Source organism: Gymnoscopelus braueri, assembly GCF_963280865.1.
Source record: "Gymnoscopelus braueri genome assembly, chromosome: 21".
Classification (NCBI taxonomy): domain Eukaryota; kingdom Metazoa; phylum Chordata; class Actinopteri; order Myctophiformes; family Myctophidae; genus Gymnoscopelus; species Gymnoscopelus braueri.
In genome coordinates this window covers 8,275,538-8,303,301 of record NC_137623.1, presented here as the reverse complement: position 1 = coordinate 8,303,301, position 27,764 = coordinate 8,275,538, and the positions used below count along the sequence as shown (strand labels likewise).

Here is a 27,764-nt window from a genome sequence, read left to right as displayed (position 1 = left end):
TTTTACTTGTAACAGAGTACTTCTACATTGCAGTATTGATACGTTTACTTAAGTAAAACATTTGAGTACTTTTTCCCACCACTGATAGTATGTAGGTACAACATACAGTATGTTGCATATTTCTACAAAGATAGCCAGGTTTACAGTGACATTATTATATGTGTTAGTTTTTACACTCCATGGTTCAGGGAGGCCCAGACCATGGCTTTCGCGGTGAACGAGATCAACGGAAACCCCAGCCTGCTCCCCAATGTGACTCTGGGGTACAGCATCTACGACATCTGCATCGTGCTGGGAGTGGGGTTCCGCGCCGCGCTGTCATTGGTCAGCGGGAGAGAGGAGCCGTTTCAGTCGAACGAGACCAGCTGCGTCGGCTCTCCTCCGGTGCTTGGAGTAGTGAGCGCGTCCTCAACCAATTCCATTGCCGTCTCGAGTATACTAGGTTTGTACAGAGTGCCCATGGTAAGTTCATCCCTTGAAACCCACTTTCTTTCACCATCACCGATTGTGCTTTAGTTTTTGTTACTTACTATATTCAGTGGCGTAAAGTAACTAAGTACATTTACTTAAGTACTGTACTTAAGTACAATTTTGAGATATTTGTACTTTACTTGAGTATATCCAATTTCCAATACTTTTACTTCTACTCCACTACATCTCAGAGGCAAATATTGTACTTTTACTCCACTACAATTATTTGAAAACTTTAGTTACTAGTTACTTTGTAGATATAAATTATGATGTTATAGAACATACATTAACCACTTTAGCCCTATTTTATACCGAGGCTATTTGAAAATAGCCGATCTACAAGCTCACAACGCGTCGCGATGCGACGCGTTGTGAGCTTGTATATCTGCTATTTTCAAACATTTGAGTACTTTTACTTTTGGTTTAAGTACATTTTGATGCCAATACTTCTGTACTTTTACTCAAGTACATTTTTAATTCTGCACTTTTACTTGTAACAGAGTATATTTATATTGCAGTATTGGTACTTTTACTTAAGTAAAGAATTTGAGTACTTTTTCCACCACTGACTATATTTACAAAATATCAAATGTGATAAACATTGTAGTTCCATTTACCCCTTTAAGACCGGGAACGCATCTGTGTCATTTTAGATCTCTTTGGGCTATTCAAAAAATAGCAGATCTACAAGCTCATAGCGCGGCACCGAGTGCCGCGCTATGAGCTTGTAGATCTGCTATTTTTTTAGAAAATTCTTGAAAATGCGTGCAAATCTTTGAATATATATTTTTTTAAAGCGAACATTAACAGTAAAATATTTCGTTCCAAGGACGCCCCAGAAGCAAATATTTGAGTTACAAAGGTTCACAAAGATTTGCAAAAAAAAAAATCACGATTTGAAGAAAAAAAACGCAGATCTACAAGCTCATAGCGGGGCACTCGGTGCCGCCCTCTGGGCTTGTATATCTTCTATTTTTGAATAGCCAAAGAAATCTAAAAATGACAGAGATGCGGTCCCGGTCTTATAGGGTTAAAGGGCATAGAACATACATACAGGCAGAGCATGTGGGTGGAGCAGACATTAACTTTAATGCAGGGTGGAGGTTTTCAGAAGGTCAGAGTGCAACGCATCCGTGTTAGAGGTTTGATTCTCTGCCCAGGCCTGAGAGCAGAAGTAACTAAGTGCATTTACTCCAGTATTACGTTAATAATGTTAAATGCATTATAACATTCTAATCTTAAACCTTAAACATCAGTCACTGTCATCAATACATAATAAGGTTACAACAATAGGTAGCACTTTATAATAACTATACACTATTAAGCATGAGTTAAGCATTTAGTAAATGCTTAATTCATCATGACTTCATCATTAGCAAAGCATTGTTCATTCATTATTAAGCATTAGTAAACACAGTTATAAACGTTTCAACTATACACTGTAATACAAAATGCATCGCAACATGTGTGCACAATAGATGTCCCTGATCTCGTAGGAGGCCGTATGTAATTCTGAACATATTACTGGCATTCACATTTCTCTGTTATCTGCAAAGTCTGGCTGTTAATTGCGGTTATATGACCAGCCAATTGAAGGTAACAATTTGAAAGTGAGTCCATTCAAATGCTTTTGGAGAGAGAGGGGAGAGGAATTATTGTCTCATAATTGCTTGTATTCTCTCCTTGCAGGGGACATTTGTTGAAAGAAGAAGAAAGACAAAAAAAAAGCGTACATTTCAGATGTTTTGTACCTTTTCTAGGTCAGTCCTGGGGCCACCTGCGCCTGTCTGAGTGATCGGAACCGGTTTCCCTCTTTCTTCAGAACAATCCCAAGCGATGCCTTCCAGGTGAACTGCTACACAAAACAAATGCAGCCATGTTCAGGTTCCACACACTTGACAAATACCTCCCTCTAGTGAGTGTACTCGATACCGCATGTTGTCTCTCATTAACTAAAACTAAGATGAGAGAACATATTACTCCAGTTCTAGCTTCACTACACTGGCTCCCGGTTGTTTTTAGGATTGATTATTATTTAATTGAAAATTATTTTACTAGTTTATAAAGCTCTAAATGGTCTGGCACCTTCCTACCTCTATGACTGCCTCGAGAGATATGTTCCAAACCGGCCCCTCAGGTCTTCAAGTGCTGACCTGCTCGAGGTGCCTACAATGACATATAAAAAACACGGTGAAGCAGCATTCTGCTTCTACGGACTGACAGCGTGGAATAAACTCCCATTACACCTAAGACAGGCAGCCTCTGTGGATATCTTTAAAGCACAGCTCAAGACCTACTTCTTCACTCTTGCTTTTAGCTTATTTTTTGGTTGATTTTTAAATCTCTGTGTTGTTGTACATGTCCTCACTGTATTGCCTGATTCACTGCCCTTTGCTATAATTTTAATGTGTTTTATGCTTCTGCTTTTCTTATTTGCTTTATTGTTAAATTATTTGTAACTGTAATTATATTATTACTCTGTAAAGCTCGTTGAGCTGCATGTCATGTCATGAAAGGTGCTATACAAATAACGTTTATTATTATTATTATTATTATTGTTATTGCTTGTGTGTGTTACTGCTGGAGCCGGAGGTCTTTATTGACGGGCGAGTCTCTTTCTTTGGTGTTTCGTCCAGGCGTACAGCAGGGTTTCGAGGTTAGGTTTAGGCATAATTTCTGTGAGGTTAGGGTTAGGATTATAGGGTTGGGTTTAGGCCATAGTTTTAGTGAAGTTAAATGTTAGGGTTTAGACGCAATAAAGGCGAAACACCAAAGAGGCAGTCCCCTTTATTGACAGTGTCAAAAGAGCAGCGATGGAAGAAGTACTCACACGTTTTACTCAAGTACAAGTATCAGTACTGCAATGTAGATATACTCTGTTACAAATAGAAGTTCCGTACTCAAAATGTACTTGAGTAAAAGTACAAAAGCATTGGCATCAGAATATACTTAAGGTACCAACAGTATACTCATTGTGCATAATGTCCCATTTCACAACTTCAAAATGTATGAAAAATATTTTGAAAATAGACGATTTACAAGTTCACAATGAGAGCTTGTGAGCTTGTAGATCGGCTATTTTCAAATGGCCGAAATACATCTAGGCTACAGCTGAAGTGGTTAGTGTGTTTTGTAATAATAATCAAAATCTTCATAGTAACTATAGTCACTAAAGTTTTCATATAATTGTAGTGGAGTACAATATTTTCCTCTGAGGTGTAGTGAGGTAGAAGTAAAAGTAATGAAGTAAAACTTAAGTACAGTACTTGAGTACATGTACTTAAGTTACTTTACACCACTACAAAAGAGAACGATTAGACATTTCCCGTTGTGGAATCTGTGTAGGAGAGTCAGGGCCCTATTTTCCCCAGTGCCTTACCCATTATCCCTAAACTTCTTTGCCATGTTTTACTATTTTTAAAAAACATTTACAAATAGTTCAAATAACCAATCTACAAGCTCACAACGTGTCGATGTAGATCGGCTAGTTGAACTATTTGAAAATGTTTTTAAAAATAAAAAAAAATGGCAAAGAACTTTAGGGAAAATGGGTAAGGCACTGCATGGCGAAAATAGGGACCTCAGTCATTTAACACTATGTGAATAATCTAGCCTATAAGAACATGACCATCCAATTCCTCATCCAATCAGGTGCAAGCCATGCTCCAGGTCATGAGGCGTTTTGGGTGGACCTGGTTTGGCTTGGTGATTATTGATAATGACTATGGACACAGCGCTGCCCGTTCCTTCCAGTCCGAGGTGGACCGGTCCGGGTTGGCTTGTCTGGCATACGTGGAGGTCCTGCCCATGGACGGTGACCCGGCTGAGCTTCAGAGGCTTGTCACTGTAATGAAGACGTCCACAGCTCGTGTGGTCATTGCTTTTGGTTATGATAACCATATGGTCAAGCTCTTGGAGGAGGTTGGGGTTATGATACATGTTTATATAAGGAATCTGAGATGACCTATTGAAGTTAAGAGAAATTGCTTTGCTGTTGTTGTTTGTTTTCATAAGCATGTATTATTGCAATGCAATTGAATCACTCTCTCTAGGTTCAACAATTCCAATGGTCAACAATTGTTTATTTTCTCTCTAAGAAAATAAGCCTTATTTTGCTTTTTCTTTTTCTTTGGTCTCTGTACTTCTCTGCCCAATAAGCAAACAAATAATCATACCATCCCCAAATCTCACTGCTATAACACATGATTATGAAGTCTGTCTCTTGGTTTTTATGAATATTTAACCAATTTAAAGTATTAACAAGAGCTTGTGACTGAATAATAACTACATTGGATCCATTGGAATATGGTGGCCTTTCACAATGATCAGATGGGTGGACTGCATGCATTCTCAAAGCATGTTTATTTTTTTATCAATCAATAGATGCCATGTCATTTTATAAACATATATATTTTTTAAACATACCAACATACAGTATGGTAATTGAAAGAAGACTTTAAACTAGCGATTTAAAGTATTTATGAGAATGATTACTAAGGTAATAAAGTCAAGTGCATAGTCCGGTCAAATCCACCTTCTAGGCCAGTGGTTCCCACACATTTTAGCTCGAGACCCAAAAGACGTTTGCCCGGGACCCAAACTAGTGAAAATAGCGGATCTACAAGCTCATAACGCGTCGTGTTGTGAGCTTGTAGATCTGTTATTTTCAATACTTCTTAAACGTTTATTTTAATTTATTTATGGAAATTATTAGATTTTTTAATTTTATTTATGAAATACTTTTGGAAAATGTTGGAATTGTTTTTAATTGATGAGAATTTGTGACCTTTTTGTTCAAACCTTTTTAAATCTTTTGAAATATATATATATATATATATATATATATATATATATATATATATATATATATATATATATATATATATATATATATATATATATATATATATATATATATATATATAATATATATATATATATATATATATATATATATATATATATATATATATAATATATATATATATATAAATTGGTCAGCAACCCAAACATGGGTCCCGACCCACTCTTTGGGAAACCTTGCCATCTGGACCGAACACATACACATATTCTGTTCCCCACAACAGGTTGTAAAGCAGAATGTGACGGGTCTGCAATGGCTGGCCAGTGAGGGCTGGTCGACATATACTGTACTGCAGAGGCCTGACTTCATGCCGTCCCTGAGAGGCACCTTGGGTATCGCCATCCGTCGTGGAGAGATACCAGGTCTAAAGGACTTCTTGTTAAAGATACATCCTGACAATGATCCTGACAACAGACATGAAAATAACCTGGTGAGTCTTTTGTTTCGTTTAGTATTTAAAGGGAAAGTTCACCCCCAAAATGACTTTTTTTCTATCGATTAGTCAGCCCATGGAGACTTGAATTAATGGATATTTTTTTGTTTTTCTCGCATTCCTAAGCCAATAATTGATGACCGGCAGCGGTTCCGGTAGGAGACACAAAGAGTCTCATTTGTGTCTCCTGCCGGAACCGCTGCCTACCAAATTATTGGCTTAGCAATGCGACAAAAACAAAACAATATCCATTAATTCAAGTCTCCATGGGGTGACTAATCGTTGGGAAAAAAAAAATTGGGGTGAAATATCCCTTTAAGATTCAATAAAAAAAAATACGTCTGTTTTAAAATAATTCACATTGTATTTTATTCTTGGTTAAGTCTTCAATGTATTTCTTCAGGTGAGGCAGTTTTGGGAGCACACATTTCAGTGTAAATTTGCACCCCTTCCGTCAGAGTGGGTGGATGCTGGTGGAAGGGTGTGTACCGGACAAGAGGATCTAGGAACAGTAGAAACTACGCTGTTGGAAGTGTCAGACCTCAGGTATGAGTATAATGTGTACAAGGCTGTGTATGCTCTGGCCCATGCCCTCCATGACATGCTGCAATGTGTGCCAGGAAGAGGGCCTTTCACTGGGCACAGCTGTGCCAGTTTGCAGAAAATACAACCATGGCAGGTGGGATATGAATCCAGTTTCTGTTAAAGTTTCTAGATGGACTCACATTGTGATTAATAATATTTAAATATGACATGGTGAAAGCAAGAAAAATGGACAGACCATATTATTATTAATATTCTTATAGTCATGTATCGTAATACTAATAGCCTGGCAGCAAATCTTTATCAGTGTTTGGAGCAGTAACTCTGGGGGATGTACTGCTGAAAGAAAAAAAAATATATATTGTAAGTGATATTTGTTTGTGGTTTATGTGATAAAGCTCTGATAGTAAGCATTGCTATAGAGCGGTTGTTCTGTAACGGGTCTTCCCTTTTTTCCAGCTCTTTAATAAACAGAAAAGACATCTCAAGGTGAATTTCGTCAAATCAGTCAAACCTCACAAAGAACATGTATTAGCACATTGTTCCAGTTCCAGTTGTGTCTGCTCATTTATTTGTTTCATCACTTCCAATTTCACTTATCCTCTCATGATTAATGAAATTGGTATTCCAACCTGAGAATTTATTTTCTGTTTACTAAAGAGCTGGCGAGCTGGAGAGACCCCTGTTATGGAACAAACATTCTACAGCAGTGACTACTATTAGAATACAGAGCTAACTTATTTGAATTAAAACATGTCACTAACAGTACCATTAACGCCCCCCCCACACACACACACACACACACACACACACACACACACACACACACACACACACACACACACACACACACACACACACACACACACACACACACACACACACACACACACACACACACTAGAGTCGATGATTATTGTGTTGTAAGTATTGCAAGGGTGCAGCAATCCCTGTCAATGTGTCTAAAAACTACTGTATACAATCAACACTATAGTTTTTTTCCTTCATAATTTCGCTCGTCACCATTCTAGCTTGTGTACTACCTGGAAAAGGTCAACTTCACCACATCCTTTGGCGATGAAGTATCCTTTGATGAGAATGGTGATCCTTTACCACTCTATGACGTCATGAACTGGGTGTGGCTTCCTGATGGAAGTGTACAGGTTCAGAATGTGGGCGTGGTCAAGAAGTCGGCCTCCGGAGATGAAGTACTCAGCCTTGATGAAGACACAATCTTCTGGAGCTTTGAATCCACAAAGGTCACTTTGGCTTTCTAAAATATCTCATGTTGAGCTCAGGAGAATGTCATTTACTTGATTCCAGTGGTTCTCAACCTTTTGTGGATCAGGATTCACTTGTAAATATCACAGGACAGTGCACATTTTCAAAGCATGTTTATTTTAATGCTCAAACAATCAATCCTAATTATCGGTATCCTAATGCATTGGTTCTCAAAGTGGGGTCCGGGGACCCCCAGGGGTCCTTGGGGTGGTTCCAAGGGGTCCTCAGCAAAAGTAGTTAAAGGGGAAGACCACTCATTTTCAACATTGAACTATGTCTTTAATACACCTTAGAGCTGTTGTGTGGAAATAAGAAAAAAGTCCCCCCCCCTTCTGTGTTGCCTAGAAAAGGATAATTGATTGAGGTCATGTGATCAGTGACCAGCCAAAAGTACACCCTGCGTATGTCACTGATCACATGACCTCAATCAATTATCCAGTATCTAGGCAACATAGAGGGGGGGGACTTTTTTCTGCTACAGCTCTAAGGTGTATTAAAGACATAGTTCAATGTTGAAAATGAGTGGTCTTTCCCTTTAACCACTTTATCCATTTATAAGATATACAAGCTCACAGCGTGTCACTTCGTGCCGTGCTGCAAGCTTGTAGATCTGCTATTTTTGAACATTTTTGAAAAATCTTAATTCTTTTGAACATTTTGCATTTGCAACACAAATCTTCTCTTCTAGGGGTCCCTGGCTCAAAATATTTTCAGATGGGGGTCCGCGGACAAATATATATCAATTTGGGGGTCCTTGACATGAAAAAGTTTGAGAACCACTGTCCTAATGAAAACACCCTTTTCCCAGTGTGAATAAGCGCCACGGTGCCTACTCTGTTTGATGAGTGTGTGTGCTGGTAGGTATTCAGACGGTACTATTCTATTTGATGTGGGGCGCTGGTATTCAAACGGAACTACTCTTTTTGATGTGTGGGTGCTAGTATCCAGACGGTACTACTCTATTTGATGTGTTGGTGCTGGTATTCATACGGTACTACTCTAATTGATGTGTGGGTGCTAGTATCCAGACGGTACTACTCTATTTAATGTGTCGGCGCTAGTATTCAGACGGTACTACTCTATTTGATGTGTTGGTGCTAGTATTCAGATGGTACTACTCTATTTGATGTGTGGGTGCTGGTATTCAGACGGCACTACTCTATTTGATGTGTGCGTGTGCTGGTATTTCATACGGTACTACTCTATTTGATGTGCTGGTTTTCGGACGGTACTACTGGTATTCAGACGGTACTACTCTATTTGATTTGTGGGTGCTGGTATTCAGACGATACTAATGTTTTGATCTGTGGGTGTTGGTATTCAGACGTTACTACTCTATTTGAGGTGTGGGCGATGGTATTCAGTCGGTACTACTCTATTTCATGCGAAGATGCTGGTATTCAGATGGTACTGCTCTATCTGATGTGTGGGCGTTGGTATTCAGACGGTACTACTCCCATCTGATGTGTGGGCGCTGGTATTCAGACGTTACAGCTGAGTGTGTTGACTGTGATGGTTTGTCCTAATGTTCCTGATATTTCATTTTGTCCTGTTGTCTGTCCTGCTGTTCCTGATGTTCTGTCCTGATGTTCATACTGTCAAATGTCAAATGTAGGAGGACATTATTTTAAATGAAATGTTTTAAGATCTCCTCGCGGCCTCGGCCCACATGTTGGGAATCACTGCTTTAGACTGTAATTGATCATGGTTACTTTCCTCTGTAGCCTCCTCAGTCAGTGTGCAGTGAGAGCTGTTCTCCTGGAACCTGGAAGGCCAGAAGGAAAGGAGAACCTGTCTGCTGCTTTGACTGCTTTGCTTGTTCTGAGGGAGAGATCAGCAATCAAACAGGTTGGTTCACTATTTCATACCTGGTTTACTGGTCCATTATACCCAGCTCTTTAGTCCATACCCTGTTTTTAGTCCACAACCAGTTTTTTTGTCCATACCCAGTTTTCTTTTGTCCATACCCTGTTTACTAGTTCATACCCTCTTTACTAGTTCATACCCTGTTTACAAGTCTATACCCTGTTTAGTAGTCCATACCCTGTTTACTAAGTCCACACCCGAGGACGTTCACAACCCAAACTACGTGCAGACAGACTTGGGACTGCAACTGCCACTATAGATCTATATAGTCCCTTGGCAAAAACACAGCTTAAATTTGGACTAAGTAAAAAATTTGTCATTTTCACATTGATATACCAACACTGAATGATAACGGCCTTTTAACTGTATTGACCACACACACTGCATAGTGGTGCTAAAGTCTATATACTGTAAGCTACATGTAGCCCAACCTTAGTAAGTGTGTCACTGTGCTTTAGGATGATACTTTACTTGTCTATCCATTTAACCTTGGTGTCTTTGTTAGACTCCACAGAATGCATCAGTTGTCCAGAGGACTTCTGGTCCAATCCCCAGCGTGACCACTGTGTCCCCAAGATCACGGAGTTCCTGTCCTACCACGAGCCCCTTGGTATATCATTGACAACCATCTCATTGTTGGGCACACTCATGTGTGCCATTGTCCTGGGAATCTTCGTCTATCATCGAGACACGCCCATGGTGCGCGCCAACAACTCAGAACTCAGCTTCCAACTTTTGCTGTCACTCAAACTGTGTTTCATGTGTTCACTTCTATTCATTGGCCGTCCAAGACTCTGGACTTGTCAGCTGAGGCATGCGGTATTTGGGATCAGCTTTGTGCTGTGCGTCTCGTGTATCCTGGTAAAGACTATGGTGGTGTTGGCTGTGTTCAGGGCCTCCAAGCCTGGGGGTGCAGACATCATGAAGTGGTTCAGTGCCATGCAGCAGAGAGGAACAGTTCTGGTTCTTACTTCCATCCAGGCAATAATATGTACAGCCTGGCTGGTATCTGCCTCACCAACTCCTCATAAAAACACACAATACCTCAGTGATAAGATTGTCTATGAGTGTGAAGTGGGATCAACAGTTGGTTTTGCTGTGTTACTAGGTTATATTGGTTTACTGGCACTCCTCAGTTTCGTCCTGGCATTCATGGCAAGGAATCTGCCAGACAACTTCAATGAAGCCAAGTTAATCACGTTCAGCATGTTGATCTTCTGTGCCGTGTGGATAGCCTTCATCCCAGCATATATCAGCTCCCCAGGCAAATATGCAGATGTGGTGGAGGTATTTGCTATTTTAGCATCTAGTTTTGGCCTTTTGGTGGCACTGTTTGGACCAAAGTGCTATATAATGCTTTTAAAACCTGAGAGAAACACTAAGAAGTCCATCATGGGTCGTGGTGCATAGGAGCAGAAATAATATTATAATAACATTTTCGTCTGTGTATTTTATAGTGATACGTGTATATGGATATTTATTTTATTGCTGAACACCTTAGTTAGTTATATATTATGTTTTCTATTAAATTAAAAGCAGTAATTCAGTCAGAGATGCAAACATCTATCATAGCAAGTGCTACCCAAATTTCTTACAGACTTTTGGTGATTTTAGTCCTATATACTGTAGATAATAATAGAATAATGTGCACCAGGTCATTCTATGTGGGTAGTACACAGGTATGCAAAAGCCAATTATGTATTTAGGTTTAAAATCAACAAACTTACCCTTTAGTTATTGTCTAACTGCATAATTTTCGCAGTGAAGCGAACGATTGGGTGGGTGTTTTGCCCACGTCGCTGATGCGTATTGTCTTTGATGGAAGGACTGTCACTATAACCATCAAAAATTACAGCTGCTTCACCATATTGGTGTATGGTAAAGTCAGCATAGGACTGTGTAATGACACCATAACTGTCACCCATTTTCCATGGCAGGCGATGAATCAGGGAGCCACCATCAAGGACATACTGTTCAGTTGGTGGGATAGAATCCAGTATAGTTTTCTTTGATTCCTCGCTTGACAGTTCAGTCACTGCCTGAGCTAGTTGGGGTTTGTCAGCCTTGCGGAATATTTCTTTGGCTTCAAACAGGGCTGCAGGGAATGGACTGAACTCATAGGTCATTACATCTTCCAGTGAAAGGTCTCCGGTTTTTGACATAATCAGAAATCGTTGGAGCAACAGAGCAGGATCAATGGTTCGGTCTTTGGTAACTTTGATGCTAGACTCATCTGCAAGGGTTTTTGCCCGGTCTTTGCGTTTGAATGAGATCCCAAAAATGGGCTTTCCAACCAACTCATTCCCAGCGTCTGCTCTTCAGGAAACACTACCCTTCCTCTCTGCCTGACCTACTTGTTGTTAACTAGTTGTACGAACGCTTGTTTTCTATTGTTGTATTGTTTATTGGATCTTGTTTAGTCGATACACTTTGTTTTAGCTCCTGCTCATTTGATTTAGCTATTTTGTCTCATCTGTTTAACGAAATAGGTAGCTGATATATTGCACTTTTACCTTAGCGCTAGGTATACTCTTGGTTGCTTGTTTTTGCAGAAAATGAACTAAAGACTTCTGGTGATTAGTAGTTTTCGCTCCCTACCTATGTTGAATACACTTATTTTAAGTCGCTTTGGATAAAAGCGTCTGCTAAATGACTGTAATGTAATGTAATGTAATGGGAGACCATTTCAGAGGGTTTTAATAGAGTCACACACTAAATATTGGAATTCACAATGATCTAATTGTATCTCTGCAATTTGGACAAGTCCACTGGATTCCTAGGCCCCAAACACATAGGGTTAGACACAAAAAGTACTTGTCTAGGATAAATAATGAAGGAGTTAGGCTGTTTTAAGGATTTTTTGGGCATCTTGGACGCCATCTTGAAAATAACACCTTTCCAGTGATCAAACTTTGGTAGACTTTTAGTATGTTATTCAGGACACCACACACTACAGAAAACAGTTGAGAAACCTTTTGTTCCAATTTTTTTTGGGTAAGGTGCTTTGTTTTCATATATGCACCCGCCTAGACTGTGACCAATACATTTGCAGAATTGACAAGACTGACAGCATACAGACACAGTCTGCTTGAATAAAAAAAAAATCACACCCTGTGTGAAGTGGGCGGTGTCTTGCTAGCTAATCACAATACTGAATGGAGTCAACCAATCATGTACAAAAGATAAATACATTTATTGAAACACTCTTTATGATGGACGAAACCATAACTTGAAAAAAACATTTTTTTTGGTTTTTTTCAAGTTATGGTTGCTTATATAGGGCTATGCACATGTGTCATGTGACACTGGCCAATCACAGTCCTGAATAGACTGTGATTGGCCAATCACAGCGCAGGATAATTCTACAAATTTCCTGGGCCCAGATCACAGCGCAGGAAAATGTACATTTTTCCAAATCTCACTTATAGGGGCGGTTTCACCGCCCAAAAAAACGTTTTATTTATGTTTTTCTTTCTTGTTTCGTTTTTGCTATATTTAATCTGATATTCCGTTGAATTGTTTTTCTTTGTGATTTTGAATAAAGTTCAAAAAAGTGTTTCTGTTTTTATTAACATATTCGAAATAAACATGACTAAACTAAAAATATTGTTCTCAGGCCTTTTGACCATGAATATATCACACAAAATACCTTTAACATGTTGATGCAGAGGCCTTCAAAAAATATGCAGTTAGACAATAACTAAAGGGTAAGTTTGTTGATTTTAAACCGAAATACATAGTTGGCTTTTGCATACCTGTGTACTACCCACAGAGAATGACCTGTTGCACATTATTCTATTATTATCTACAGTATATAGGACTAAAATCACCAAAAGTCTGTAGGAAATTTGGGTAGCACTTGCTATGATAGATGTTTGCATCTCTGACCGAATTACTGCTTTTAATTTAATAGAAAACATAACATATAACTAACTAAGTAACTAACTAACTAAAAAAATATCCATATACACGTATTACTATAAAATACACAGACAAAAATGTTATCATAATATTATTTCTGCTCCTATGCACCACGACCCATGATGGACTTCTTAGTGTTTCTCTCAGGTTTTAAAAGCATTATATAGCACTTTGGTCCAAACAGTGCCACCAAAATGCCAAAACTAGATGCTAAAATAGCAAATACCTCCACCACATCTGCATATTTGCCTGGGGAGCTGATATATGCTGGGATGAAGGCTATCCACACGGCACAGAAGATCAACATGCTGAACGTGATTAACTTGGCTTCATTGAAGTTGTCTGGCAGATTCCTTGCCAGGAATGCCAGGACGAAACTGAGGAGTGCCAGTAAACCAATATAACCTAGTAACACGGCAAAACCAACTGTTGATCCCACTTCACACTCATAGACAATCTTATCACTGAGGTATTGTGTGTTTTTATGAGGAGTTGGTGAGGCAGATACCAGCCAGGCTGTACATATTATTGCCTGGATGGAAGTAAGAACCAGAACTGTTCCTCTCTGCTGCATGGCACTGAACCACTTCATGATGTCTGCACCCCCAGGCTTGGAGGCCCTGAACACAGCCAACACCACCATAGTCTTTACCAGGATACACGAGACGCACAGCACAAAGCTGATCCCAAATACCGCATGCCTCAGCTGACAAGTCCAGAGTCTTGGACGGCCAATGAACAGAAGTGAACACATGAAACACAGTTTGAGTGACAGCAAAAGTTGGAAGCTGAGTTCTGAGTTGTTGGCGCGCACCATGGGCGTGTCTCGATGATAGACGAAGATTCCCAGGACAATGGCACACATGAGTGTGCCCAACAATGAGATGGTTGTCAATGATATACCAAGGGGCTCGTGGTAGGACAGGAACTCCGTGATCTTGGGGACACAGTGGTCACGCTGGGGATTGGACCAGAAGTCCTCTGGACAACTGATGCATTCTGTGGTGTCTAACAAAGACACCAAGGTTAAATGGATAGACAAGTAAAGTATCATCCTAAAGCACAGTGACACACTTACTAAGGTTGGGCTACATGTAGCCTACAGTATATAGAGTTTAGCACCACTATGCAGTGTGTGTGGTCAATAAAGCTCAGAAGTATTAATTACAAAACGGTCTCATTAATTATGTCAGCAAAAACCCACAGTCAAACTCTGTATCCTACAGTGACATAATGACAAATCGGCGGACGGGACCTTTACACAGTTACAAGGCCGTTCTCATTCAGTGTTGGTATATCAATGTGAACATGACAGATTTTCTACTTAGTCCAAATTTAAGCTTTGTTTTTGCCATGGGACTATATAGATCTATAGTGGCAGTTGCAGTCCCAAGTCTATCTACAGGTAGTTTGGGTTGTGAACGTCCCCGGGTGTGGACTTAGTAAACAGGGTATGAACTAATAAACAGGGTATGAAGTAGTAAACAGGGTATGGACTAGTAAACAGGGTATGGACAAAAAAAATCACACCCTGTGTGAAGTGGGCGGTGTCTTGCTAGCTAATCACAATACTGAATGGAGTCAACCAATCATGTACAAAAGATAAATACATTTATTGAAACACTCTTTATGATGGACGAAACCATAACTTGAAAAAAACACATTTATGGTTTTTTTCAAGTTATGGTTTCTTATATAGGGCTATGCACATGTGTCATGTGACACTGGCCAATCACAGTCCTGAATAGATTGTGATTGGCCAATCACGGTGCAGGATAATTGTACAAATTTCCAAACCTCACTTATAGGGCCGGTTTCACAGCGCAGGATATTTGTACATTTTTCCAAAACTCACTTATAGGGGCGGTTTCACCGCCCAAAAACTGGGTATGGACAAAAAAACTGTGTGTGGACTAAAAACAGGGTATGGACTAAAGAGCAATGGACCAGTAAACCAGGTATGAAATAGTGAACCAACCTGTTTGATTGCTGATCTCTCCCTCAGAACAAGCAAAGCAGTCAAAGCAGCAGACAGGTTCTCCTTTCCTTCTGGCCTTCCAGGTTCCAGGAGAACAGCTCTCACTGCACACTGACTGAGGAGGCTACAGAGGAAAGTAACCATGATCAATTACAGTCTAAAGCAGTGATTCCCAACATGTGGGCCGGGCGGCGAGGAGATCTTAATGATAATAACACATTAAAAACATTTCATTTAAAATAATGTGCTCCTACATTTGACATTTGACAGTATGAACATCAGGACAGAACATCAGGAACAGCAGGACAGACAACAGGACATCACAGTCAACACACTCAGCTGTAACGTCTGAATACCAGCGCCCACACATCAGATAGAGTAGTACCGTCTGAATACCAACGCCCACACATCAAATAGAGCAGTACCATCTGAATACCAGCATCCTTGCATGAAATTGAGTAGTACCGACTGAATACCATCGCCCACACCTCAAATAGAGTAGTAACGTCTGAATACCAACACCCACAGCTCAAAACATTAGTACCGTCTGAATACCAGCACCCACAAATCAAATAGAGTAGTACCGTCTGAATACCAGTAGTACCGTCCGAAAACCAGCACATCAAATAGAGTAGTACCGTATGAAATACCAGCACCCACACATCAAATAGAGTAGTACCATCTGAATACTAGCACCAACACATCAAATAGAGTAGTACTGTCTGAAAACTAGCGCCCTTACATTAAATAGAGTAGTACCGTCTGGATACTAGCACCCACACATCAATTAGAGTAGTACCGTATGAATACCAGCACCAACACATCAAATAGAGTAGTACCGTCTGGATAATAGCATTTTTACTTAACCCCAGAAAAGGGTGTTTTCATTAGGACAGTGGTTCTCAAACTTTTTCATTAAGGACCCCCAAATTGATATATATTTGTCCACGGACCCCCATCTGAAAATGTTTTGAGCCAGGGACCCCCATAAGAGAAGATTTGTGTTGCAAATGCAAAATGTTCAAAACAATTTCAAGATTCTTCAAAAATGTTCAAAAATAGCAGATCTACAAGCTTGCAGCGCGGCACGAAGTGACGCGCTGTGAGCTTGTATATCTGCTATTTTTGAATAGCCAACTTATAAATGGATAAAGAGGTTAACTACCACCCCAAGGACCCCTGCGGGTCCCCGGACCCCACTTTGAGAACCAATGCATTACGATACCGATAATTAGGATTGATTGTTTGATCATTAAAATAAACATGCTTTGAAAATGTGCACTTTCCTGTGATATTTACAAGTGAATCCTGATCCACAAAAGGTTGAGAACCACTGGAATCAAGTAAATGACATTCTCATGAGCTCAACATGAGATATTTTAGAAAGCCAAAGTGACCTTTGTGGATTCAAAGCTCCAGAAGATTGTGTCTTCATCAAGGCTGAGTACTACATCTCCGGAGGCCGACTTCTTGACCACGCCCACATTCTGAACCTGTACACTTCCATCAGGAAGCCACACCCAGTTCATGACGTCATAGAGTGGTAAAGGATCACCATTCTCATCAAAGGATACTTCATCACCAAAGGATGTGGTGAAGTTGACCTTTTCCAGGTAGTACACAAGCTAGAATGGTGACGAGCGAAAAAACAGCAACTAAAAACTACTGTATATAATCAACACTATAGACACATTGACAGGGATTGCTGCACCCTTGCAATACTTACAACACAATAATCATCGACTCTAGTGTGTGTGTGTGTGTGTGTGTGTGTGTGTGGGGGGGGGGGGGGGGGGGGGGCAACAATGAAAGGGGGCGTTAATGGTGCTGTTAGTGACATGTTTTAATTCAAATAAGTGTTAGCTCTGTATTCTAATAGTAGTCACTGCTGTAGAATGTTTGTTCCATAACAGGGGTCTCTCCAGCTCGCCAGCTCTTTAGTAAACAGAAAATAAATTCTCAGGTTGGAATACCAATTTCATTAATCATGAGAGGATAAGTGAAATTGGAAGTGATGAAACAAATAAATGAGCAGACGCAACTGGAAAAGGAACACAAGCTAATAAATGTTCTTTGTGAGGCTCTCTCTCCTGACTCGATAAAATTCGCCTGGATATGTCTTTTCTGTTTATTAAAGAGCTGGAAAAAAGGGAAGACCCATTACAGAACATAGCAATGCTTACTATCAGAGCTTTATCACATAAAACACAAACAAATATCACTTACAATATACATATTTTTTTCTTTCAGCAGTACATCCCCCAGAGTTACGGCTCCAAACACTGATAAAGATTTGCTGCCAGGCTATTAGTATTACGATACATGACTACAAGAATATTCATAATAATATGGTCTGTCCATTTTTCTTGCTTTTCACCATGTCATATTTAAACATTATTAATCACAATGTGAGTCCATCTAGAAACTTTAACAGAAACTGGATTCATATCCCACCTGCCATGGTTGTATCTTCTGCAAACTGGCACAGCTGTGCCCTGTGAAAGGCCCTCTTCCTGGCACACATTGCAGCATGTCATGGAGGGCATGGGCCAGAGCATACACAGCCTTGTACACATTATACTCATACCTGAGGTCTGACACTTCCAACAGCGTAGTTTCTACTGTTCCTAGATCCTCTTGTCCAGTACACACCCTTCCACCAGCATCCACCCACTCTGACGGAAGGGGTGCAAATTTACACTGAAATGTGTGCTCCCAAAACTGCCTCACCTGAAGAAACACAATGAAGACATAACCAAGAATAAAATACAATGTGAATTATTTTAAAACAGACGTATTTTTTTTATTGAATCTTAAAGGGATATTTCACCCCATATTTTTTTTCCCCAACGATTAGTCACCCCATGGAGACTTGAATTAATGGATATTGTTTTGTTTTTGTGGCATTGCTAAGCCAATAATTTGGTAGGCAGCGGTTCCGGTAGGAGACACAAATGAGACTCTTTGTGTCTCCTACCGGAACCGCTGCCAGTCATCAAATTATTGGCTTAGGAATGCGAGAAAAAAAAAAATCCATTAATTCAAGTCTCCATGGGCTGACTAATCGATAGAAAAAAAGTCATTTTGGGGGTGAACTATCCCTTTAAATACTAAACGAAACAAAAGGCTCACCAGGTTATTTGCATGTCTGTTGTCAGGATCATTGTCAGGATGTATCTTTAACAAGAAGTCCTTTAGACCTGGTATCTCTCCACGACGGATGGCGATACCCAGGGTGCCTCTCAGGGACGGCATGAAGGCAGGCGTCTGGAGTACGGTATATGTCGACCAGACCTCACTGGCCAGCCATTGCAGACCCGTCACATTCTGCTTTACCACCTGTTGTGGTGAACAGAATATAATATGTGTTCGGTCCAGATGGCAAGGTCGCTCCGCTGGACACTGTTTCCCAAAGAGTGGGTCGGGACCCATGTTTGGGTCGCTGACCAATTTATATATATATATATATATATATATATATATATATATATATATTTCAAAAGATTTAAAAAGGTTTGAACAAAAAAGTCACAACTTCTCATCAATTAAAAACAATTCTAACATTTTCCAAAAGTATGTCAAAAATACAATTAAAAAATCGAATGATTTCTATAAATAAATTAAAATAAACGTTTAAGGGCGGATTCAGACTGGGTCCGATTGATTCAAACCGTTCCCGAGTACGATTGGCCTCTCGCAGCTGGCCAGTATTCACATTGGCCAAGATTCTTCCGCACTCGAGACCATTTAATTTAACAGTAATGGTAAATATGTGCCTCATGGGGGCGCTGTGGACTATGGGGCTTTGGGAGATACAGAATGTCATTCACAGAAGAAAAGTCACTTGTCAGAGTCTAGAGTGAATAATAAAGTTTGACTGTGTTCCTGACGTTGTCTTGAGTTATAATGACAACAGATCAACAATACACAACCAAAGCAGTGTGTGCACTGGTCTTTGAAACCTCGAAATGTAACGTCGTCTCTGTTAATATGATATTGGCGTCACGGACGCATCCTTGGTATTTTAGCAGTGACGTCACGGACTAATCCTTAGTATATTTATCCTTATATACGCGTTCGCTACACATGAGTTTTTTGTTTATGTTTTTTCACGGCTCGCGCTACTCAAACACTAGCGGGATTATTATTACTTGTCAACATTCAAGTAGAACTATGAGAAGGTATAACCTAGCTAAAATAATGTGTCATTAAAAAAATATATAAATGATATATGATTAGCAGTCCACTTCCTCCTGTTGGTACGGATTAGGGCTGAACGATTTTGGGAAAAAATCTAATTGCGATTTTTCTGACTGATATTGCGATTGCGATTTGTTTGCGATTTTTAAATTTTCTTAAAAAAAAAAAATCTTTAACATTTTTTTAAGTCAAGCTTCAGTTTAGTATTCACTGTGTACGTTTAAAAAGTAATTTGAAGTAATGGAACATTACCAAATGGCATACCATTTATTTACTGTTCTAGATTCTAATAAATAAGGATGAGAACTAAAAGATATGAATTGCTTCATTGCTTCCAACATGTATCTTCCAAGTACTTTTTTCCCCATGTATATATTTAAACATTTAGCTGGAATAGAAATAGCTTATTTTTGTAAACAACCCAACATTGAACTTGTTACGTCATTAACTTATGGCTCAAGAAGTTCAATAAATAAAAATAAAATTAAACAAATAATTACCTTTTTGTGTAAACAATTCACAGCAGTGAAATAAGTAGGTATTTCACTTATGGCTAAAGAAGCATATTTACTGACAGGGGTTGACACTAAGGTCTCAGAGGCACTTGCCCGTCGGGCAAGTACAGGTCATTTTCTACTTGCCCACAGGTCTTGCCCACTTGCCCGAAAAGTAAATTGTCCTTTATAAAATGATAGGTTAAATTTGAATTACTGTTCAATTTTAACACTTATTTTTTACTTTCTACTTCCGAATTATGGGGCTGCACGAGAAAAAAGTCATACCTCAATATTTATGCCAAATATCTAAATAGCTATGAATATGACTATGGGTTAAAGGTAGGGTAAGTGATATTTTTTGGTTAAAACAAAAAGGCTTTTGTTATGGGTTAAAGCTCCATATTCTGATAGTTAGACCATTTCAGCCAATCAGGAGAGTACCCATCTATCAGCTTCATTTTTATAGTGTTCCAGTTCCAATTTTACATGCTCATTTCTTTGTGTCATCACTTCCAATTTCAATTGTTTAATCTGTATCCTGAGTTCTCTGTCCTGATATCCTGACCTGAAAAGGCATTTTCTGTTTAATAAAGAGCTGGAGAGACATGGAGACTCATGTTACTGAACAAACACTCTATAGCAATGAGTACTATCAGAATATAAAGCTATTTAACACTTATTTTAACAAAAGAAAATCACTTACCCTACCTTTAACACTTGTCATTTTATATTTGTAGTGAAAACAGCACATATAGGCCAGCAGTGCTCTTATTTTACATTCCACAGACCAGAAGACACTTACTTTTCCATAACTTGACAAAACGCTCTTATTTTGAAGTCCATCGACCAGAAGTCAAGGGTTTACGTTCGTCTGACTTGACACTTGTTGAGCTTTGACCGTTCAATAAACAAACAGAGGTACTGGGCTTGCGCTGCTGTTTTGAACTGATACTGACATAAGGAAGGCTTTACAAGCTTCTTGTATTTTCACACGTCAATAGGGACAAGTAGGGAACTGCAGCACATGTGACAAAAGTCAGCGGGTGTTTTTGTTTTATATCGCGGGTGGGATGCAAGCAGCCGTGCTCGTCATCAACTCCACTTTCTCACAAACGTATCACTTCACTCTAGATTCCAAACGTGATTTTGCAACCCGGTGATTTATAACTAGTTGCGTGCCCGTGTCTTCAGTATTATGTGAGCTTGTAGATTAGCTGTTTTCGCCGCGTCGCAGGTTCTGTGTGTGTGTGTGTGTGTGTGTGTGGGGGGGGGGAGCCTGTGTGTAGGGGGGGGGAGAGAGGGGGAGGGGGAGCGCTCTGGCCACGCTCAAGTGTCTTACAGAAACAAACATAGATAGGAGCTACACTACTTGTGTCGCACCGAAAATAATGTTTTACCGCTACGCGCGGCATCAGGGATTTGCGCAACACGTTCGACAAACTTTAAATACTCGTAGCCGACGGAGACCTAACTCTAATGAGAGGGACAGAGCGAGAGAGAGAGAGAGAGGTGGGGGGGGGCTCGCTGCCCTCTCGCTCCCTGTAGAGAGAGGCAGGCAGCCACTCTGGAGAGAAGGAGACAAGTCCCGCGGGTGCTCTGGGATTAATATGAATATTAAAATGATTTATGATAAAATAAAAAATAATAAAAATCGCGGCCTTTGCGATTAGCTAATCGCGTGGTTTCAAATCGCGATTTCGGTTTGAAAACGATTAATCGTTCAGCCTTAGTACGGATGGATTCACATTGCATCGTTCCGTACCCAAATACGCATGATCCGGATCCGAGACTACCTCCGGAGGAGGTCTCGGGTACGGTACGGTGATCCGTTTCGGGGAACGATACGCAACGTTCACACTATCACAACATCAGCCAAGTGGTCCAGAGTGCGCACCCGGGACCATAGTGTAAATACGCCCTAAGAAGTATTGAAAATAACAGATCTACAAGCTCACAACACAACGCGTTGTGAGCTTGTAGATCCGCTATTTTCACTAGTTTGGGTCCCGGGCAAACGTCTTTTGGGTCTCGGGCTAAAATGTGTGGGAACCACTGGCACCACTGGCACCGAGTGCCGCGCTATGAGCTTATAGATCTGCTTTTTCTTTTTAAAGAATCCTGAAAACGTGAGCAAATCTTTGAATATAATATACATTTTTAACTCAAATCTTTGCTTCTGGGGGGTCCCTGGAACAAAATATTTCCAGATGGGGGTCCGTGGCCAAATACATAATTTTGGGTGGTCCTTGACATGAAAAAGTTTGAGCACCACTGATATTATAGCAACATAATGTTGTTTTCAAAAAACTGTTAGGATTTAGAAGACATTTGTAAAATCCCCAGAAGCAAAGATTTGAGTTAGTTAAATGTTCACTTTAAAAATATAGATTCACAGATTTGCACACATTTGCACGATTTAAAAAAGATATAGCAGATCTACAAGCTCATAGCGCGGCACCGAGTGCCGCACTATGAGCTTGTAGATCTGCTATTTTTGGATATAACCCCAACCTCCTCCAAGAGCTTGACCAATGGGTTATCATAGCAAAAAGCAATGACCACACGAGCTGTGGACGTCTTCATCACAGTGACAAGCCTCTGAAGCTCAGCCGGGTCACCGTCCATGGGCAGGACCTCCACGTATGCCAGACAAGCCAACCCGGACCGCTCCACCTCGGACTGGAAGGAACGGGCAGCGCTGTGTCCATAGTCATTATCAATAATCACCAAGCCAAACCAGGTCCACCCAAAACGCCTCATGACCTGGAGCATGGCTTGCACCTGATTGGATGAGGAATTGGATGGTCACGTTCTTATAGGCTAGATTATTCACATAGTGTTAAATGACTGAGGTCCCTATTTTCGCCATGCAGTGCCTTACCCATTTTCCCTAAAGTTCTTTGCCATTTTTTATTATTTTTAAAAACATTTTCAAATAGTTCAACTAGCCGATCTACATCGACACGTTGTGAGCTTGTAGATTGGTTATTTGAACTATTTGAAAATGTTTTAAAAAATAGTAAAACATGGCAAAGAAGTTTAGGGATAATGGGTAAGGCACTGGCGAAAATAGGGCCCTGAATCTCCTACACAGATTCTACAACGGGAAATGTCTAATCATTCTCTTTTGCAGTGGTGTAAAGTAACTTAAGTACATGTACTCAAGTACTGTACTTAAGTTTTACTTCATTACTTTTATTTCTACCTCACTACACCTCAGAGGAAAATATTGTACTCCACTACAATTATATGAAAACTTTAGTGACTATAGTTACTATGAAGATTTTGATTATTATCACAAAACACACTAACCACTTCAGACAGTAGCCTAGATGTATTTCGGCCATTTGAGAATAGCCGATCTACGAGCTCACAAGCTCTCATTGTGAACTTGTAAATTAAACTTGTCTATTTTCAAAATATTTTTCATACATTTTGAAGTTGTGAAATGGGACATTATGCACAATGAGTATACTGTTGGTACCTTAAGTATATTTTGATGCCAATGCTTTTGTACTTTTACTCAAGTACATTTTGAGTACGGAACTTCTATTTGTAAGAGAGTATATCTTGCAGTACTGATACTTGTACTTAAGTAAAACGTGTGAGTACTTCTTCCATGCTCTTTTGACACTGTCAATAAAGGGGACTGCCTCTTTGGTGTTTCGCCTTTATTGCGTCTAAACCCTAACATTTAACTTCACTAAAACTATGCCTAAACCCAACCCTATAATCCTAACCCTAACCTCACAGAAATGATGCCTAAACCTAACCTCGAAACCCTGCTGTCCGCCTGGGCGAAACACCAAAGAAAGAGACTCGCCCGTCAATAAAGACATCCAGCTGCTCCAGCAGTAACACACACAAGCAAATGAGAGACAACATGCAGTATCGAGTACACTCACTAGAGGGAGGTATTTGTCAAGTGTGTGGAACCTGAACATGGCTGCATTTGTTTTGTGTAGCAGTTCACCTGGAAGGCATCGCTTGGGATTGTTCTAAAGAAAGAGGGGAACCGGTTCCGATCACTCAGACAGGCGCAGGTGGCCCCAGGACTGACCTAGAAAAGGTACAAAACATCTGAAATATACGTTTTTTTTTGTCTTTCTCCTTCTTTCAACAAATGTCCCCTGCAAGGAGAGAATACAAGCAATTATGAGACAATAATTCCTCTCCCCTCTCTCTCCAAAAGCATTTGAATGGACTCACTTTCAAATTGTTACCTTCAATTGGCTGGTCATATAACCACAATTAACAGTCAGACTTTGCAGATAACAGAGAAATGTGAATGCCAGTAATATGTTCAGAATTACATACGGCCTCTTATGAGATCAGGGACATCTATTGTGCACACATGCTGCGATGCATTTTGTATTATAGTGTATAGTTGAAACGTTTATAACTGTGTTTACTAATGCTTAATAATGAATGAACAATACTTTGCTAATGATGAAGTCATGATGAATTAAGCATTTACTAAATGCTTAACTCATGCTTAATAGTGTATAATTATTATAAAGTGCTGCCTATTGTTGTAACCTTATTATATATTGAAGACAGTGACTGATGTTTAAGGTTTAAGATTAGAATGTTATAATGCATCTAACATTATTAACGTAATACTGGAGTAAATGCACTTAGTTACTTCTGCTCTCAGGCCTGGGCAGAGAATCAAACCTCTAACACGGATGCGTTGCACTCTGACCTTCTGAAAACCTCCTCCACCCTGCATTAAAGTTAATGTCTGCTCCACCCTCATGCTCTGCCTGTATGTATGTTCTATGCCCTTTAACCCTTTGAGACCGGGACCGCATCTCTGTCATTTTCAGATTTCTTTGGCTATTCAAAAATAGCAGATAGAACAACTTGGCGCCATAGGGCGGCACCGAGTGCCCCACTATGAGCTTGTAGATCTGTGATTTATTTTTAAATCGTGATTTTTTTTTGCAAATCTTTTTGATTTGCACGCATTTTCAAGAATTTTCTAAAAAAATGCAGATCTACAAGCTCATCGTGCGGCACTGGTGAAAAGACTACAATGTTTATCACATTTGATGTTTGTAAATACAGTAAGTAACAAAAAAATAAAGCACAATCGGTGATGGTGAAAAAAAGTGGGTTTCAAGTGATGAACTTACCATGGGCACTCTGTACAAACCTAGTATACTGGAGACGGCAATGGAATTGGTTGAGGACGCGCTCACCACTCCAAGCACCGGAGGAGAGCCGACGCAGCTGGTCTCGTTCGACTGAAACGGCTCCTCTCTCCCGCTGACCAATGACAGCGCTGCGCGGAACCCCACTCCCAGCACGATGCAGATGTCGTAGATGCTATACCCCAGAGTCACATTGGGGAGCAGGCCGGGGTTTCCGTTGATCTCATTAACCGCGAAAGCCATGGTCTGGGCCTCCCTGAACCATGGAGTGTAAAAACTAACACATATAATAATGTCACTGTAAACCTGGCTATCTTTGTAGAAATATGCAACATACTGTATGTAGTACCTACATACTATCAGTGGTGGAAAAAATAGGCAAATGTTTTACTTAAGTAAACGTATCAATACTGCAATGTAGAAGTACTCTGTTACAAGTAAAAGTCCAGAATTCAAAATTTACTTCAGTAAAAGTACAAAATTATTGGTATAAAAATTTACTTAAAGTACCAAAAGTAAAAGTACTAAAATCTTTGAAAATAGCAGATCTACAAGCTCACAACGAGCTTGTAAATCAGCTATTTTCAAATAGCCACGGTATACAATAGGGCTAAAGTGGTTCTTGTATATTATATAATGTAATAATTTATATCTGCAAAGTAGTAACTAAAGTTGTCAAATAATTGTAGTGGAGTAAAAGCACAACATTTGCCTCTGAGATGTAGTGGAGTAGAAGTAAACGTATAGACAGTTGTAAATACTCCAGTAAAGTAAAATGGTACTTGAGTAAATGCACTTAGTTACTTTACACCACTGCATACTATCTATCAAAACCGTTCCCTGTTCTCCTGCCTGCTGCTGTACCTGTGAAACTTACCCAGTGCAAATGGGCTCCTGTTGCTTTGAGGTGAAAGTCAGCTCGGTGAAGACGGGGCTGTAGTGGACGGGAATCAACCCGCCCAGAACAAAGTCCCCAGCCTTGTACATACTGTTAACATTAAACGCTGCCTGTAACTCACAGGAAGAGGAAGACGAGGTAGACAAAGGAGGGAACGAAGAGAATAATATCAAGGTCAAGTACATGTATGAAAGCAGGTGTATGTCTGGAGAAGCCCTCATGACTTGTCCTGCTCTGTCTAACACACCCCCCTCCCCTTTCTAAAGCCATTGTCCAGTTGCTACATTTTATATACACAGTGCGGTGCCACCCCCCCTGTGCCACCTTATGCCACTATGTGTAATCTTTCACACCACCCATCAGGGCCGTGCCATCCCCCTGTACCACCTTATGGCATTACGTAATCGTTTACGGCTCCCATCTGGTCAGAGGCGGTAGAGGCAGCGCTTGACGCAGCAAATCTTTCATCTCAAAATACTGTGTGTGTGTGTGTGTGTGTGTGTGTGTGTGTGTGTGTGTGTGTGTGTGTGTGTGTGTGTGTGTGTGTGTGTGTGTGTGTGCGCGTGTGCGTGCGTAATTGGTCAGAATGGTGCAATCAATGTTGACATGTATGTACAATTTAGCAGATGCAGACATGCAGTGAACTTATACCGTTCATTAGCATGTCACACGGTCAGGTGGGCTGCTTGGCCGTTTTGGTCATGGCCGCCTTCCTGAATGTGTCAGATCATGTCATATGTATGACTTGATCCCACTTTAATATAAATAGTTTTCTTCATTACGAAAGCAGACCAATATATAATATATATATATTATATATAATAATATATGCATATAATATAATATAATAATATATGAATATTTATATGCATATATATATATATATATATAATATATGCATATTGGTCCGTCTAAATAAGTTGACTTGAGAAGATTGTCCTCTCTTTCTCTCCATTGTGTGCGTTCTGTGCTATAGGCTATAGCGGCCCGAACCTCTAGTCTAATAAAAAGGTAATCGGGAACAGCTTTAGGGAGTCTGTAGCGCATGGATCCCCCACACTAGCACCCCTAGAAAGCAGGTGTAAGCAGGTGTACTTTTACTTTTAGTCTCACACCCTGAGGCCCAGTGGATATAATATCTGAAGACCGCCTTTGCTCTTCCCCCTTCCTTATCATTTATGTGCCTTGGAGGTCAAATGGTTCTTCGTGTCAAGGATGAGGACAGTGAAATAGAGGATATAGGTTATAATTTGGGGTCCACGGTAGCAACCGGACACTGGACATACTGTAGAAACTAACCAAATAATATTCCCTGAGGGCTAAGGGCCAGTTAGCATGAAGTCCATTTGATCCGAGAGTCCTACAGCCGACAGATTAATGAACTTGTCGGTGCCAACGGGCAAGTCCTAGTTTGACGCTTCTGGGGGCGGCCCGTTTTAAATAGTGAAACCGGGAGACCTGGTTCTGTCAGACCCCTAGTTGTTATAACGACATTATGATGTCATGTGATGATGACATCATTACGTGGAATTATTGGCAAAAACTGTGGTTGAAAAAACTGTGGTTGAAATCTGAATGGCTGGGTAGGAAAAGAGGGACAGACCGACCGACCGACAAAGCCTCATGTAGGCCGACCTGGGTCTAGCAAAAACCCTA

General features: G+C 40.1%; 2 protein-coding genes across 2 annotated transcripts; one reads left to right on the top strand and one right to left on the bottom strand.

Annotated features, from left to right (window-relative positions):
* Nucleotides 1-189: 189 nt before the first annotated feature.
* LOC308077175 (extracellular calcium-sensing receptor-like) lies at nt 190-10,868 on the top strand (the record flags this gene model as incomplete). The annotated part of the gene is made up of 8 exons (XM_080417774.1): nt 190-462; nt 2,232-2,318; nt 4,123-4,392; nt 5,559-5,765; nt 6,172-6,447; nt 7,343-7,570; nt 9,317-9,440; nt 9,964-10,868. Exons 1-8 carry the CDS (start codon nt 202-204, stop codon nt 10,866-10,868), a joined length of 2,358 nt encoding a protein of 785 aa, XP_080273900.1. The 5' UTR covers nt 190-201.
* A 2,614-nt stretch (nt 10,869-13,482) lies between these two features.
* Nucleotides 13,483-26,197, bottom strand: LOC308077600 (extracellular calcium-sensing receptor-like; the record flags this gene model as incomplete). Its single annotated transcript, XM_080418346.1, has 9 exons — nt 13,483-14,387; nt 15,358-15,481; nt 16,755-16,982; nt 17,812-18,087; nt 18,490-18,696; nt 22,566-22,835; nt 24,028-24,114; nt 25,193-25,466; nt 26,088-26,197. 9 exons carry the CDS (start codon nt 26,195-26,197, stop codon nt 13,483-13,485), a joined length of 2,481 nt encoding a protein of 826 aa, XP_080274472.1.
* Nucleotides 26,198-27,764: the final 1,567 nt, after the last annotated feature.